The following is a 17,872-nucleotide window of genomic DNA, read 5'->3' on the forward strand; positions in this document are numbered from 1 at the left end:
CGCCATGTTTTTCAACAGTGGGGATGAGGTCGGACTAGACGCACTACCGTGCGCGCAAAATGCCGCGTTCAAGTGTTAGTCGGAACTAGAACATTTCCGACTTGCTAACTGGTTGTAGTTATGCACGTGCCGTGTTCAACTAATCAGCAAGTTTGACATTTCAAATTTTTCTAGTTCCGACTAGCATGTAAACGAGTGACGGAATGCACCTTGACCTAATGGCCATTCTAAGCCTACCAAGGTATGTCAATTTGTAGTGTAGAATGTTTCAGCTGTTGCCCTCCTACTGAACACCAAACTGGCCCAAATGGGTCGCCAGTGTGTAGAACTGCGGCAAGACAAATAGGCATACCAAAAAAAGTTTAAACAATCAAAGCTCTTACAAAACTGTTTGTGTTTCCGACTTTACGAGGGGCACATGACCGCAACTTTACGAGGGGCACATGACCGCAGCATCACCTCTGGTCTAACTTCGCGAACAACCCAGCATTTTTTTTATCCTCATTGGCACCCGTACCTCTAGAAAGGTAGCAAGATGGCTGCGGAGCCGAACAAGACAGAAATTTTGACCATTTTTAAAAGACTACGGTCTATTCCAACTAACAAGGTAACGCGAATAAGTACTTACTGTCCATTCACTAATTTAATAAGCATGTAATGGTCCATTATTGGAGGTAGAACGTAGACCAGAAAAAAAGTCTGACGTCCATCCGTCTACAGTAGCAAGCTAGTCTCTGTCTGGGCCTTAACGTTAGCTACGACGGCCAGCAAGAAGTTGACGTTAGCTCACTAGGCTAGATAGCAAAGTTTGCCTCTCCAAATCAGCCACGTATACTATAACTATGCCTAGCGCCTGCTTTGTGTCGTTGACTCTCCCTGCTTGGCTAACCTAGTTAGCCAGTCTGGTGACTTATTTGAGCCAGAACGAGTAGGGCCGTTTCCAATCTGAAAGGTTGTCTAGCTAGCTAGCACCAAGTCAACGTAATTGGATTCCTAGCAAACGTTAGCCATACCAGCAGGTTATTTTGCTTGCTATCTAGATGTCTAACTAATTAGTTATATCCAAAATGCAACGTTACCTAGCTTAACGTAGCAAGCTAAATTCCCGGGGTCGACTACCCCATCCATAGACGCGAACTACTTTCTCCGCATCTTCTTCCCAGGGGAATTATAATAGCTCGGTCTGAACTTGAACACGCATCACTTGCGCTACGGTCTTGGAAATCTAAAGAACCGGACTTTCATATCAGCGAGAAAACATTTTCAAAAAATGTAAAGGACCCTTTATACCTTTCTATAGGGTTAGTCTCCCCACACGGCCATATTTCCATGTTACAGCGCGTGTTTACGGAAGTGCTAATTAGCTATCTAACACAGTTCGTGTGTAATGAAGAAGGCCGCCACAAACGTGTTGTAACTAAAAAAATGTCGGCTGCGAATGAAGCCGTTTAAAAGTGTATATTTTGCATTTGTGCAAATATTTTGATGTGATATGAACGTAAAGGGCTTTGTTTCTAGAACCGTATCGCAATTGAGTCAATTCCCGTTTAGATTATTTTGCTGTTTACCTCTGAAAATAACCTACACTGAACAAAAAAATATAAACGCAACATGTAAAGTGTTGGTTTCATGAGTGGAAATAGAACATCCCAGACATTTTCCATATGCACAAAAAGCTTCTCTAAAATGTTGTGCACACATTTGTTTACATCCATATTGGTGAACATTTCTCCTTTGCTGAGATAATCCATCCACCTGACAGGTGTGGCATATCAAGAAGCTGATTAAACAGCATGATCATTACACAGGTGCACCTTGTGCTGGGGACAATAAAAGGCCACTCTTAAATGTGCAGTTTTGTCACACAACACAATGCCACAGATGTCTCAAGCAGTTTCCCCTCTCGCGTCGCCTCTTCCTCTCTGATTGGGTGCATCTCAATAGTCCAAAATGTCTTCCTTTTCTCCGTGAACCACTTTGTATTATCGAGACGCGCTCACTGCCATTTTTATGTTAGCTATGCATTCACTGACAGCGAAGTTTAAAAAAAAAAGCAGGAAAGCTATTCATGAACATCCAATCCTGGAGGCTGCGATCATATGTAGAACCTGAGATCTTGAGCAAATAACCCTCGAGTTTAGTCAGGAGACAATGAACAGGGCTTTTAGGGTTAATGTATGAGTGAGTATATGTGTGTCCCATGGCTGTAACTACACAGCTTGTTGTCTTCCCTGTTTAAGACCACATCCAGACATGTCTTCTGTAGATAGCTAGCTCGCTAACCAGGCAGTGGATTGTGTGTTTGTTTCTGTGCAGGCATGCTTTGACTGTGCTGCAAAGAACCCCAGCTGGGCCAGTATACCGTATGGAGTGTTTCTGTGTATCGACTGCTCTGGCATTCATCGCTCTCTAGGAGTGCACCTCAGCTTTATCAGGTAGCTTAGTTGTCTGTCTCACACACACACACACACACCTCATGACTCGACAATCGCATAGTTTTACTGTCAGTGAAGAGGTGTGCCGTGCCATACGCTTATTGTCGAGGAGAACGTTTGATACAATCCCCATGTTTTTTCTTCACCACAGATCCACTGAGCTCGACTCCAACTGGAACTGGTTTCAGCTGAGATGTATGCAGGTCGGAGGCAATGCCAACGCGGTACGTTCAAAATAATAAACCTCCATTATACATAGACGTTGAGCAACGCACAACTTTAGACAGGACCTGCTCTGCATCTGACTCTCTCCCCTCTTGTCCGTCTCCTCCTGGTGAAGACGGCCTTCTTCCGCCAGCACGGCTGCTCCACCAATGACACCACCGCCAAGTACAACAGCCGCGCGGCACAGATGTACCGAGAGAAGATCCGACAGCAAGCCAACACGGCACTGTCTAAATATGGGTCCGACGTAAGTATGGGCTGTGAGCGCAGCTTCCAACGGTCAACCAAACGTACCGTACCTTATGTAGCATGTATGCATGTAACAACCCATAAACTAGGCTCACAGTGAAATCCCTACTCCCAAGTTGTGGTTGTGACCACTATACCACTGAAAATTGAGCTTTTGGAATTACACCATTTTTATTGAGTTGTTTAAATTCCTGTTGATATTATTATTAGGTCTTATGGTTCTCTATATAGACCTATATATTCCTACTGATATTATTATGTCTTATGGTTCTCTATATAGACCTATATATTCCTACTGATATTATTATGTCTTATGGTTCTCTATATAGGTCTATATATTCCTACTGATATTATTATGTCTTATGGTTCTCTATATAGACCTATATATTCCTACTGATATTATTATTAGATCTTATGGTTCTCTATATAGACCTATATATTCCTACTGATATTATTATGTCTTATGGTTCTCTATATAGACCTATATATTCCTACTGATATTATTAGGTCTTATGGTTCTCTATATAGACCTATATATTCCTACTGATATTATTATGTCTTATGGTTCTCTATATAGGTCTATATATTCCTACTGATATTATTATTATGTCTTATGGTTCTCTATATAGGTCTATATATTCCTACTGATATTATTATGTCTTATGGTTCTCTATATAGGTCTATATATTCCTACTGATATTATTATGTCTTATGGTTCTCTATTTAGGTCTATATATTCCTACTGATATTATTATTATGTCTTATGGTTCTCTATATAGGTCTATATATTCCTACTGATATTATTATTATGTCTTATGGTTCTCTATATAGGTCTATATATTCCTACTGATATTATTATTATGTCTTATGGTTCTCTATATAGGTCTATATATTCCTACTGATATTATTATTATGTCTTATGGTTCTCTATATAGACCTATATATTCCTACTGATATTATTATGTCTTATGGTTCTCTATATAGACCTATATATTCCTACTGATATTATTATGTCTTATGGTTCTCTATATAGGTCTATATATTCCTACTGATATTATTATGTCTTATGGTTCTCTATATAGACCTATATATTCCTACTGATATTATTATGTCTTATGGTTCTCTATATAGACCTATATATTCCTACTGATATTATTATGTCTTATGGTTCTCTATATAGACCTATATATTCCTACTGATATTATTATGTCTTATGGTTCTCTATATAGACCTATATATTCCTACTGATATTATTATTAGGTCTTATGGTTCTCTATATAGACCTATATATTCCTACTGATATTATTATTATTATGTCTTATGGTTCTCTATATAGACCTATATATTCCTACTGATATTATTATGTCTTATGGTTCTCTATATAGACCTATATATTCCTACTGATATTATTATGTCTTATGGTTCTCTATATAGGTCTATATATTCCTACTGATATTATTATGTCTTATGGTTCTCTATATAGACCTATATATTCCTACTGATATTATTATGTCTTATGGTTCTCTATATAGGTCTATATATTCCTACTGATATTATTATGTCTTATGGTTCTCTATATAGACCTATATATTCCTACTGATATTATTATGTCTTATGGTTCTCTATATAGACCTATATATTCCTACTGATATTATTATGTCTTATGGTTCTCTATATAGACCTATATATTCCTACTGATATTATTATGTCTTATGGTTCTCTATATAGACCTATATATTCCTACTGATATTATTATTAGGTCTTATGGTTCTCTATATAGACCTATATATTCCTACTGATATTATTATTATTATGTCTTATGGTTCTCTATATAGACCTATATATTCCTACTGATATTATTATGTCTTATGGTTCTCTATATAGACCTATATATTCCTACTGATATTATTATGTCTTATGGTTCTCTATATAGGTCTATATATTCCTACTGATATTATTATGTCTTATGGTTCTCTATATAGACCTATATATTCCTACTGATATTATTATGTCTTATGGTTCTCTATATAGGTCTATATATTCCTACTGATATTATTATGTCTTATGGTTCTCTATATAGACCTATATATTCCTACTGATATTATTATGTCTTATGGTTCTCTATATAGGTCTATATATTCCTACTGATATTATTCCTCCACTGAGAAGGCAACGAACTCCCCCTCTCTCGCCCCTCTCACAGACCCCCATATCAGCTACACGTTGGCCTGTTGAGTCACTAGCGAGTGGGCAAACTCCACGTGTGATGTCACCAGCAGCATTAAGTCATGTCTTGTGGATAGACCACACGATACATAATTACCCACAAACACCATATCTGTTCTTATCGGTGCAGCTGCTTGCAGATACACTTCAAGGTCCACACAAGGCTTTTTGCGGATACCAATTCAGATTGGTAATGCGCTGTGAGTGTGTTGAGGTGTTTCATATTTTAACTCACTAGTTTCAAATCATCAACTATGGTCTTCAGTTTGGGCCAAACTCTTTAAGCAGGTGTGATAGAGCTGAGCTAGATTTAAAATGGGACATCAATACGGCCCACATGACCAGAATATTCCTTTCCTAAATCTATTGGGTATAGACATATGATTTATCTATAGAGGCCAGAGGTTGATTTGATCTAAATCAAATGTATTTATAAAGCCCTTTTTGCATCAGCAGATGTCAAGAAGTGCTTATACAGAAACCCAGCCTAAAACCCCAAACAGCAAGCAATGCAGATGTAGAAGCACAGTGGCTAGGAAAAACTCCCTAGAAAGGAAGAAACCTAGAGAGAAACCAGGCTTTGAGGGGTGGCCAGTCCTCTTCTGGCTGTGCCAGGTGGAGATTATATGAGTACATGGCCATTAAGGCCAGAGCGTTCTTCAAGATGTTTAAACGTTCATAGATGACCAGCAGGGTCAAATACTAATCACAGTGGTTGTAGAGAGTGCAGCAGGTCAGCACCTCAGGAGTAAATGTCAGTTGGCTGTGTGAATGCTGTCCGTAAAACCCTTCCTCTTTCTCTCTCAGCTGTGGATTGACTCACCCAGTGTGGGCAGCCAGCCTGCAGCCCCAGAGAAGAGACAGACAGACTTCTTTGCCGAGCATACTCAGGTAGGCCTGAGGTCTACTGTTCAAATCACACTAACCACACAAGTGTTTTGTGCTTCTGTGTTCATTCTGTGTGTGCGGTAGTGTTGGTTGTGTGTGCGTGTGGTTCTGTGTGTGTGTGTGTGTGTTATTTAATGTGAATGAATTGGTGTATTTGCAGCCTTTAAACAGCTGGGACATGACAGCTCCTTCCATGACAGAACACAATGGAGCCCTCACCCCTCAACTTTTGGAGGACACACCCAAAGCCCCCCACACCGCCAGCACTCGTGAGTCTCTCTCTCACACACACACACACACACACACACACACACACACATACACACACACACACACAGTCCCCCCTCTCCTATCCTTTCGTCTGGAGCTTTCCCATACATTTCTGTTTTTGAACTAGACAGTTGATCTGTGATTGTATTTGCCGTTCTCAGAGCTGGAGGAAGGACCAAGCATTGAGGGACTGAGCACTGAGCCATCTCCCAAAGTCACTATAGGTAAGTCCACAGCCAGCGTCCTGTTCCTCCTCTGCCCCCTTTCACATGACAACAGCTCCTCCCCTCACCCCTCACGCATCTTTGCTGACCTTAAAAACAAGGAGTAGGTGATGGTAACATTGGGACTGTAGCCATTTACAGACCTCAACATCCACAGTAACCCCCCCCCCCCCCCCGTTGGCTCTTCCCAGAATTGGAGACCCCCCCTGATTTAGACGTTTGCCCCCCCCCCCCCCCCCCCCCCCCCGTTGGCTCTTCCCAGAATTGGAGACCCCCCCTGATTTAGACGTTTGGCCCACGCACCAAATTGTCCCTAACCCTCACATGCATGTGTAGCGAATCCTAGAACACAGTCACTGGAGGTTTTCCAATGTGACTGTGGAGCCCTCAGTAACACCTGTGTCTGCTTTGTCCGTAGAGGACTCGATGCGTTTGTCATCAGATCAACCACAGCTACCCAAAGGTGATTGGAACGCCTTTTTTTAAAAAGCTGCCGTTAGCCCATTGGCTGGCCAGATTTTCAGGAAGCATGGCTGGTTCTGTGCTTGACTTGACACTTCATCCGATTGTGACACGCAAGCTTAAGCCCTTCCCTCCCAGCTCTAACTACAAGGTGTAACTGCTAAACCTTTCTTCCAGTCTCCTAACATTAATACAACAGTCAGACAACCCCTATTCAACATGTATCCTCGGTGGCAGATCTAGCAGGCTTAGTGCCTATCAAACGTTTTTTTCACTCCCCTTGGACTTCTTCATGTTTTATTGTGTTACAAAGTGGGGTTAAAATTGATTTAATTTGTTTTTTTATTTTGTCACTGATCTACACAAAATACTGTCATGCCAAAGTGGGGGATACAATTCTGTACAGGCTTCCTTCTTTTGACTGTCATTTACATCGGTATTGTGGAGTGACTACAATGTTGTTGAGCCATCCTTAGTGTTGTCCCATCACAGCCATTAAAACCCTGTAGCTGTTTTAAAGTCACCGTAGGACTCGTGATGACATCACCGCACGGTTTCCTTCCCGTCCGGCAGCTCAGTTAGGAAGGACGTCTGTGTCTTTGTTGTGTATGGGTGGTTTGATACACCAGCCAAAGCCTAATGAATAACTTGACCATGCTTAAAGGGATATTCAGTGTCTTTTTTTTTTTTACCCATCTACCAATCGCTGCCCTTCTTTATGAGGCATTGGAAAAGCTCCCTGGTCGTTGGTTGAATCTGCTTGAAATGCACTACTTCACTGAGGGAAAGGGAAAGGGGGATACCTGGTCAGTTGTACAATTGAAATATGTCTGACCTTATAGAGGTTGTATGTTTGGGGAACCAAGAAAGGGTCATTCAAATCACGTTAACCCCTATGATGTCACACACTGAGGCCGTGCAACTTATTGTGTGTTTTGCTACGCAAATGTGTTCTGCTGAACTAATTTAAGCTCGCCTATATCTATACATTCAAGATATTTGAGTTAATTCATTTTTCTTAATTTGTGAACGTTTATATAATTTAATTTTCAGTTTGACATGGAGTATTTGGTATGGATCAATGGTTTTGTGCGGATCATTTCAGTCCTACTTTGTAACAAAATGTGGAAGTCCAAAGGGGTGAATACTTATTATAGGAACTGTATGTCCCATGACTTTAGAATAACGTAACCAAATGAAACTCGTTCTGTCATGTATATGACAATGGTGCTGTCCTTCAGCTGCAATGCTATAACACTGCTGGCTGCAGCACATGGCAAAGTTTGTCTTGAAACTGCTTTGATGGGATCAAAGGACTGTTGGAAAACTATTTCTCATCTGAGTGTGTTGACATGTTCTTTTGTATAGAGTCTGCTAAATGTTTGCACCTTTTTTTAATAGAGGGGGAAACGTACAACAGTTTGTGCATTCACATGTATGGGGCCCGCCTATGCATTTGTAGGGGAAACACTGGTGTGTGTGCGACTTGCGTTCCTTTTTTCGAAGTTGTGCAGAGCGATTTACTAATCGGGAGTCTCTGGCCTGTCGGTGTCCACCAGTGTTCTGATGATGAGCTTTGTGTTACAGATGTGAAGCAGTCCATCATTGGGAAAAAGAAGCCCACCACTACTAAGAAAGGGGTAAGTTCCTCCCCCCTTCAGCACTCAGACAGGTTGCTCTGCATGAGGGGCAGGGTTTTGCGTGTTCCACGTGACCCGACTAGGAAACACTTGGGGCCCTAGTTCTGTCATGTCGTTAGGGCTCAGTGTTGTTCCTGGATAAGTCACGTTGACCAGAAAAACTAATGTCCCAAATCAGAACCACCACCAACCCCCTAAACACGTGTATGTGACCAATACAATTTTATTTGATTTGAGTGCATTGATCAAACCATGAATGTAATACTACCACTTGTCCACTGGGGGCGGCAGTCAGTTCCTCTCCGTCCCCAGCTGTGTGTAACCATCTCCTCTGTGTTCCTCTCTCCCTCCAGCTGGGTGCTAAGAAGGGCCTGGGGGCGCAGAAGGTGAGCAGCAAGAGCTTCTCGGAGGTGGAGAAACAGGCCCAGGTAGCTGAGAAGCTGAGGGAGGAGCAAGCAGCTGAGGCTAACAAACATGCAGAGGAGTCCATGTGAGTGAACCACGGTGTGACCGTCGGAGAGCAAGGAAACGCCTCCGCCCCACACGCTGCCCTTCATGCTGCTGAGTGTTTACACTAAATTCAGATTTGCTGTCTTCTCGTGGTCAGACTGTTCAGAGGTAGAATAAATCCTGCTGCAAATAATGCAGCATACTTTTGCATACAAAAAAAAAAGTGAATAGAAGGTTTCCTTGAGTACAGCAAGTAGTGACATCACGTCAGCATTAGGGCTAGCGCAATAATTGTGTTATCGTGTAACCGACAATTATGGACTCTAACCGTGAAAAAATAAAATCATCGTCTTAATACATTTTATACACGAAGAAGGTAAAGTTAGTAATCACTTTATGAGGAGAACAGTACGGTTGGGAGGAGAAGCTTAATTTCCTAAAGTTCCAAACAGGCAAAATTGTTGCAAATGAATGTAGTACAATTCACAAATGTCTCTCTTTTTGCAGTGTGGCCTCCATGCGCCTGGCCTACAAGGAGCTGGAGATTGACAGGAAGATGGAAGACAGGAAGATGCAGAACATGGAGGGTAAGAAGAGAGAGCAGGCTGAGAGGCTGGGCATGGGCTTCGGCAACCGCAGGTAATAAAATTAGCCGTATTCAAATGATATTTTCAAAGAACAGTAATGTTTCTCTCATGGAATAAGCATTCCTTGAGCACTACAAATAGCAATCAAGTGCTGCCTGTTTGCTTGTGCTAATGTAGGCTATTGCATTTGCTTAAAAGGGATACTTCGGGATGTTGGCAATGAGGTCCTTTATCTACGTCCCCAGAGTCAGATGAACTCGTGGAGACCATTTTTATGTCTCTGCGTTCAGTATGAAGGAAGTTAGAGGTAGTTTTGTGATCCAATGCTAACTAGCGTTAGCGCAATGACTGGAAATATATGGATATCTACTAGCATGCTAGTTAGCAACTTCCTTCAAACTGCACGTAGAGACATAAAAATGGTATCCACGAGTCCATCCCTCATGTCCAAAATCCCGAAGTGTCCCTTTAATTGTTTACGCTTTTGGTTGGTGGCACACTCTTTGATGAGATACCCATCTTACAGAGTGTGGCTTTAACTTCAGTGGCGTTTGTGTGTTTACGGTGTCTGTGTGTGTATGTAGATTGTGTTGCAGCACATTATTGTGTGTGTGGACATGACTAAGTGTGTGTGTATTCTGTGTATTCCAGCACCATATCTCACTCGGTGATGTCAGAGATGCAGGTGATTGAGCAGGAGACGCCCGTGGGGGCCAAGTCCTCGCCTCGCTCCAAACTGGACATGTTCGATGAGCCGGGCTTCTCCTCCGGACCCCCTAAGTACGGACCCCAGACAGATCAGAATGTCTTCTCCTAAGGAGGAGTAGTGTAAAAACGGGTTTCTGTCCAATTCCAAATGGACTTCCAACCCCTAGCTAGCTACCTCCCAGGTACTGGGGTTGTTGTGTACAGCTGAAAGGATTGGATTGGTATTAACAATGTGGTAATGGCTCCAACTTGCCCTCAGATAGGCTAGATAGAATTGTCTTCTTCTTGCTAACACATCTATCTAATCCTTTCATATCTATCCAAGAGCCTTGGGTCTGTGGGTTAGGGGTTGAGCCTTGGGTCTGTGGGTTAGGGGTAGAGCCTTGGGTCTGTGGGTTAGGGGTAGAGCCTTGGGTCTGTGGGTTAGGGGTAGAGCCTTGGGTCTGTGGGTTAGGGGTAGAGCCTTGGGTCTGTGGGTTAGGGGTAGAGCCTTGGGTCTGTGGGTTAGGGGTAGAGCCTTGGGTCTGTGGGTTAGGGGTAGAGCCTTGGGTCTGTGGGTTAGGGGTAGAGCCATGGGTCTGTGGGTTAGGGGTAGAGCCATGGGTCTGTGGGTTAGGGGTAGAGCCATGGGTCTGTGGGTTAGGGGTAGAGCCATGGGTCTGTGGGTTAGGGGTAGAGCCTTGGGTCTGTGGGTTAGGGGTAGAGCCTTGGGTCTGTGGGTTAGGGGTAGAGCCTTGGGTCTGTGGGTTAGGGGTAGATTTGGAATAGGTAATACATCCCTTTGTCTACCTCGGTTTCCTCAGATCCAATCCATTGTGAATGTGTCCTTGTGTATCCCTACCTGACCAACAACATTGGATATCTCCCTGCCTGACCAACAACATTGGATATCTCCCTGCCTGTGTGTGTTTTGTTGGGACAGGTACAAGGACAACCCGTTCACGGCAGGCGACGGCTTCGGCTCACGGTGGGACTCTGAGGGGGGCGTGGCCTCCTTCACCTCCTCCTGGGCTCTGGAGAAGGAGGAGCCTAAAGAGGAGGTGACCATCTCCAGCATTCAGCCTATCGGAGAACGGCCCAGTCGGCGAAAGGCGGAGGCTGCGGCGCCTGTGGCCGAGACGAGCGAGGCCAGGCAGAAGTTTGCCAACGCAAAGGCCATCTCTTCCGACATGTACTTCGGCCGCGAGAGCAACGGCGAGGTAAAGTTACACGACTGTAATACCAACCAATACCAAGCCACCGGTCAACTGAACGGCTGTAATACCAACCAATACCAAGCCACCGGTCAACTGAACGGTAACCTCTAGAGCAAGGCAGGCCGCATTCAAGACAACCGCCAGTGTAGTATGGTCTGGTCTAGTATGGTCTGGTCTAGTATGGTCTGGTCTAGTATGGTCTGGTCTAGTATGGACTGGTCTAGTATGGTCTGGTCTAGTATGGTCTGGTCTGGTCTGGTCTAGTATGGTCTGGTCTAGTATGGTCTGGTCTGGTCTGGTCTAGTATGGTCTGGTCTAGTATGGACTGGTCTAGTATGGTCTGGTCTAGTATGGTCTGGTCTAGTATGGTCTGGTCTAGTATGGTCTGGTCTAGTATGGTCTGGTCTAGTATGGTCTGGTCTAGTATGGTCTGGTCTAGTATGGTCTGGTCTAGTATGGTCTGGTCTGGTCTAGTATGGTCTGGTCTAGTATGGTCTAGTCTAGTATGGTGTTGTTGGTGTTGATTAGTCTAATGAGAAGGTGTTGTTGGTACTGTCTAGTCTAATGAGATGGTGTTGTTGGTGTAGTCTAGTCTAATGAGATGTTGTTGTCTAGTCTAATGAGATGGTGTTGTCTAGTCTAATGAGATGGTGTTGTTGGTGTTGACTAGTCTAATGAGATAGTGTTGTTGGTGTAGTCTAGTCTAATGAGATGGTGTTGTTGGTGTAGTCTAGTCTAATGAGATGTTGTTGTCTAGTCTAATGAGATGTTGTTGTTGGTGTTGTCTAGGCTATTGAGATGTTGTTGTCTAGTCTAATGAGATGGGGTTGTTGTTGTCTAGTCTAATGAGATAGTGTTGTTGGTGTAGTCTAGTCTAATGAGATGGTGTTGTTGGTGTAGTCTAGTCTAATGAGATGTTGTTGTCTAGTCTAATGAGATGTTGTTGTTGGTGTTGTCTAGGCTATTGAGATGTTGTTGTCTAGTCTAATGAGATGGGGTTGTTGGTGTTGTCTAGTCTAATGAGATGGTGTTGTCTAGTCTAATGAGATGGTGTTGTCTAGTCTAATGAGATGGTGTTGTCTAGTCTAATGAGATGGGGTTGTTGTTGTTGTCTAGTCTAATGAGATGTTGTTGTTGGTGTAGTCTAGTCTAATGAGATGGGGTTGTTGGTGTTGTCTAGTCTAATGAGATGGGGTTGTTGGTGTTGTCTAGTCTAATGAGATGTTGTTGTTGGTGTCTAGTCTAATGAGATGGTGTTGTCTAATGAGATGGTGTTGTTGGTGTCTAGTCTAATGAGATGGGGTTGTTGGTATTGTCTAGTCTAATGAGATGGGGTTGTTGGTGTTGTCTAGTCTAATGAGATGGTGTTGTTGGTGTTGTTGGTGTTGTCTAGTCTAATGAGATGGGGTTGTTGGTGTTGTCTAGTCTAATGAGATGGGGTTGTTGGTGTGGTCTAGTCTAATGAGATGGTGTTGTTGGTGTCTAGTCTAATGAGTTGGTGTTGTCTAGTCTAATGAGATGGGGTTGTTGGTGTTGTCTAGTCTAATGAGATGGTGTTGTTGGTGTCTAGTCTAATGAGTTGGTGTTGTCTAGTCTAATGAGATGGTGTTGTTGGTGTTGTCTAGTCTAATGAGATGGTGTTGTTGGTGTTGACTTGTTTAGCTAATGAAGGGCTGTCCCCGGAAAAAAAAATGAGATATATTGGTCGACCTAGAGTCGTCTGTTCTTTTCTACCAATTGATTGGTCTAAATTTTATAACGTGTATTTTTCCATATATAGACACACCCTATGTGTTTTAATCAAATCAACTATATGCACTGAACTTGTCTGAAGCTTTAAGCGAACTGTTTGATTAAATAACTAAGACACAAATTAGTCTAGAGGGAGCCTGGACCGCAATTGATTTGATTGTCCCGGTCCAGGCTCAGACTTGCTGTGTTAAAAAAAAAATGACAGCGAGTGACTGTGACTAGCACCCGTTGCTTCTCTCTCCCCCCATGATGCAGCGACCACCACAGAACATCAGCCGTGTTTATCACGCTGTCCATGTTGCTGAAGCTGCAACATAATTACAGCCATTTCCGACTGAAAAGTTCTGTTAGCAAAATCCTTCATTTGTTTAGGAAAAACATTCCCCATTCCCTCAACACTTGCTCTTTTCACTTGACACGTGTATGCATCGCATGAACGTAACCAATGAGGCCTGACCAATAGCATATCATAATCACATCAATAAATTGGTTATAACCAGATCTGAACACCGTAACACACGTGACCGCAAAAATGAATGCGGAGGACGTGAAAAAGAAACTGGAAACTGGGGGAATGTTTACTGGTTACTCAGGAGGGGAAAAGGGGAATGTTTACTGGTTACTCAGGAGGGAAAGGGGAAGTCAGATGTGTGGAAGAAATGTGATCAAGAAAAAGAAGAAACGTAAGGAGCAAGCGCTGCATGCATATTATGTGTTCCAAACAGGTGCTGTTAGATTACAATATAATTTATTTCTGACCGTTTGGAACAGTGTAAACAACACAAAATACATTATGAATGTACCTTTTTTGTAGAGCCTTCATTACAGCGAAGACTAAAAACAGTCGCGTGCATTTCGTTACAGTTTATTTATAGTTTAGGCTATTTTATTCATTATTTTGTTATTTCATTTAAAAACTTTTAAAATGCTTGATTGCGTTTTCAAATCATGAATGACTCGTATGCTGTGTGACGACATGAACGAATGAATGCTTTGATTAATGCAGTAGCCTATATATTGACATATAGGCCTCAGTAAATTACAGTATGAAGACAGCTAAACAGGATGAGCTCTTAGGCCTACAGCTCGATGGTGGTTATACACGGCTGCTATACCAAGCCTACTAATGATAACGACATTATTTATTATTATAATGATGATCATAATAATAGCAATAATAACAACAATAAGGAGATCAAGAAAAAAGCGTATAGGAGCGAGAGCTGTTTGCATATCGTGACAAACGTGCTGTTGGATTACAATATAATGTTTCTGGCCGTTTGGAACAGTGTAAACAACACTAAATAAATAAGCATACTGAACAAAAATATAAACGCAACATGCAACAATTTCAAAGATTTTACTGAGTTACAGTTCATATAAGCAAATCAGTATATTGAAATAGATTCATTACGCCCTAATCTATGGATTTCACATGACTGGGAATACAGATATGCATCTGTTGGTCACAGATACCTTAAAAAAAGAGGTAGGGGCTTGGACCAGTCAGTATCTGGTGACCACCATTTGCCTCATGCAGCGCGACACATCTCCTTCGCATAGTTGATCAGGCTGTTGATTGTAGCCTGTAGAATGTTGTCCCACTCATTTACATTTACATTTTAGTCATTTAGCAGACGCTCTTATCCAGAGCGACTTACAGTTAGCACATCCATTATTTTATCGAACCCACAACCCTGGCGTTGCAAACGCCATGCTCTACCAACTGAGCTACATCCCCTGCCACTCCTCTTCAATGGTTGTGCGAAGTTGCTGGATATTGGCGGGAACTGGAACGCGCTGTCGTACACGTCGATCCAAAGCATCCCGTAAAGTTAAAAAAACAGCTGAATTTGTGAAATTGCTGTATCCGACATTTTGTGATTAGACAATTAAGGCAAGGGCTGTTTCCTCGTCTCCTCACTCCGCTGCTGTCTCCCCCTCATTGTTCTCAACACCAACATGCTGGCTAACTTTGCTATTATGCACATGGCAACATGGGCTAGGAAAAGGTGGCAATTCAACAGCGTACTGATGTTTCTGAACCGCAGACAGCGACCGCTATCCAACTGGGGAGAAAGCGCATGTTATAAAATGTTATTTTATTAGTGTTGCACTATTGTTCTTACATAATATAACCATATACAATTTCAGTAGCACATGTCTTAGACTGATGGACTGTGCCATCCCCAAGGCCTCCACAATGGATCAGTCCACTCAGACAGGCGCCAATCAGACTGGTGTCTTGTACGCCGTAAAAATAAAAATAACATTGCGACTGACTGCTCAACTAAATAAATATCAATCGACCAGTCGACTAAATGGGGTCAACCCTAAACTAATTAGATGGTGTTGTTGGTGTTGACTAGTCTAATGAGATGTTGGTATTGACTAGGCTAGTCTAATGAGATGGTGTTGTTGGTGTTGACTAGTCTAGTCTAATGAGATGGTGTTGGTGTTGACTAGTCTAATGAGATGGTGTTGTTGGTGTTTTCTAGTTTAATGAGATGGTGTTATTGGTGTAGTCTAGTTTAATGAGATGGTGTTGTTGGTGTAGTCTAGTCTAATGAGATGGTGTTGTTGGTGTAGTCTAGTCTAATGAGATGGTGTTGTGGTGTGGTCTAGTCTAATGAGATGGTGTTGTTGGTGTAGTCTAGTCTAATGAGATGGTGTTGTTGGTGTAGTCTAGTCTAATGAGATGGTGTTGTTGGTGTAGTCTAGTCTAATGAGATGGTGTTGTTGGTGTTGACTAGTATAATGAGATGGTGTTGTTGGTATTGACTAGTCTAATGAGATGGTGTTGTTGGTATTGACTAGTCTAATGAGATGGTGTTGTTGGTGTTGACTAGTGTAATGAGATGGTGTTGTATAATGAGATGGTGTTGTTGGTGTTGACTAGTCTAATGAGATGGTGTTGTTGGTGTTGACTAGTCTAATGAGATGGTGTTGTTGGTGTTGACTAGTCTAATGAGATGGTGTTGTTCGTGTAGTCTAGTCTAATGAGATGGTGTTGTTGGTGTAGTCTAGTCTAATGAGATAGTGTTGTTGGTGTAGTCTAGTCTAATGAGATGGTGTTGTTGGTGTAGTCTAGTCTAATGAGATGGTGTTGTTGGTGTAGTCTAGTCTAATGAGATGGTGTTGTTGGTGTAGTCTAATGAGATGGTGTTGTTGGTGTAGTCTAATGAGATGGTGGTGTTGGTGTAGTCTAGTCTAATGAGATGGTGTTGTTGGTGTTGACTAGTCTAATGAGATGGTGTTGTTGGTGTTGACTAGTCTAATGAGATGGTGTTGTTGGTGTTGACTAGTCTAATGATATGGTGTTGTTGGTGTAGTCTAGTCTAATGAGATGGTGTTGTTGGTGTAGTCTAGTCTAATGAGATGGTGTTGTTGGTGTTGACTAGTCTAATGAGATGGTGTTGTTGGTGTAGTCTAGTCTAATGATGGTGTTGTTGGTGTAGTCTAGTCTAATGAGATGGTGTTGTTGGTGTTGACTAGTCTAATGAGATGGTGGTGTTGGTGTTGACTAGTCTAATGAGATGGTGTTGTTGGTGTTGACTAGTCTAATGAGATGGTGTTGTTCGTGTAGTCTAGTCTAATGAGATGGTGTTGTTGGTGTTGACTAGTCTAATGAGATGGTGTTGTTGGTATTGACATGTCTAATGAGATGGTGTTGTTGGTGTTGACTAGTCTAATGATATGGTGTTGTTGGTGTTGACTAGTCTAATGAGATGGTGTTGTTGGTGTTGACTAGTGTAATGAGATGGTGTTGTCTAATGATATGGTGTTGTTGGTGTTGACTAGTCTAATGAGATGGTGTTGTTGGTATTGACTAGTCTAATGAGATGGTGTTGTTGGTGTTGACTAGTCTAATGAGTTGGTGTTGTCTAGTCTAATGAGATGGTGTTGTTGGTGTTGACTAGTCTAATGAGATGGTGTTGTTGGTGTTGACTAGTGTAATGAGATGGTGTTGTCTAATGATATGGTGTTGTTGGTGTTGACTAGTCTAATGAGATGGTGTTGTTGGTATTGACTAGTCTAATGAGATGGTGTTGTTGGTGTTGACTAGTGTAATGAGATGGTGTTGTCTAATGAGATGGTGTTGTTGGTGTATTCTAGTATAATGAGATGGTGTTGTTGGTGTATTCTAGTCTAATGAGATGGTGTTGTTGGTGTTGACTAGTCTAATGAGATGGTGTTGTTGGTGTTGACTAGTCTAATGAGATGGTGTTGTTGGTGTTGACTAGTCTAATGAGATGGTGTTGTTGGTGTATTCTAGTCTAATGATATGTTGTTGTTGGTGTTGACTAGTCTAATGAGATGGTGTTGTTGGTATTGACTAGTCTAATGAGATGGTGTTGTTGGTGTTGACTAGTGTAATGAGATGGTGTTGTCTAATGAGATGGTGTTGACTAGTCTAATGAGATGGTGTTGTTGGTGTTGACTAGTATAATGAGATGGTGTTGTTGGTGTATTCTAGTATAATGAGATGGTGTTGTTGGTGTTGACTAGTCTAATGAGATGGTGTTGTTGGTGTTGTCTAGTCTAATGAGATGGTGTAGT

The 17,872-nt window shown here is 42.1% G+C and overlaps 2 protein-coding genes across 2 annotated transcripts in view; one reads left to right on the forward strand and one right to left on the reverse strand.

Moving 5' to 3' along the window:
* The window catches only part of LOC311111886 (ADP-ribosylation factor GTPase-activating protein 2-like), a 183,237-nt gene that overhangs the window by 150,517 nt on the left and 14,848 nt on the right, over positions 1-17,872 (reverse strand). The window lies entirely within an intron of this gene.
* On the forward strand, positions 519-11,671 carry LOC311111329 (ADP-ribosylation factor GTPase-activating protein 2-like; the record flags this gene model as incomplete). The annotated part of the gene is made up of 12 exons (XM_084154050.1): positions 519-607; positions 2,317-2,435; positions 2,587-2,659; positions 2,776-2,907; positions 5,943-6,026; positions 6,184-6,292; positions 6,455-6,517; positions 8,567-8,619; positions 8,973-9,109; positions 9,577-9,708; positions 10,308-10,436; positions 11,287-11,671. Exons 1-12 carry the CDS (start codon positions 536-538, stop codon positions 11,669-11,671), a joined length of 1,488 nt encoding a protein of 495 aa, XP_084010176.1. The 5' UTR covers positions 519-535.

Source organism: Coregonus lavaretus, assembly GCF_964263955.1.
Source record: "Coregonus lavaretus genome assembly, chromosome: 37".
NCBI lineage: Eukaryota > Metazoa > Chordata > Actinopteri > Salmoniformes > Salmonidae > Coregonus > Coregonus lavaretus.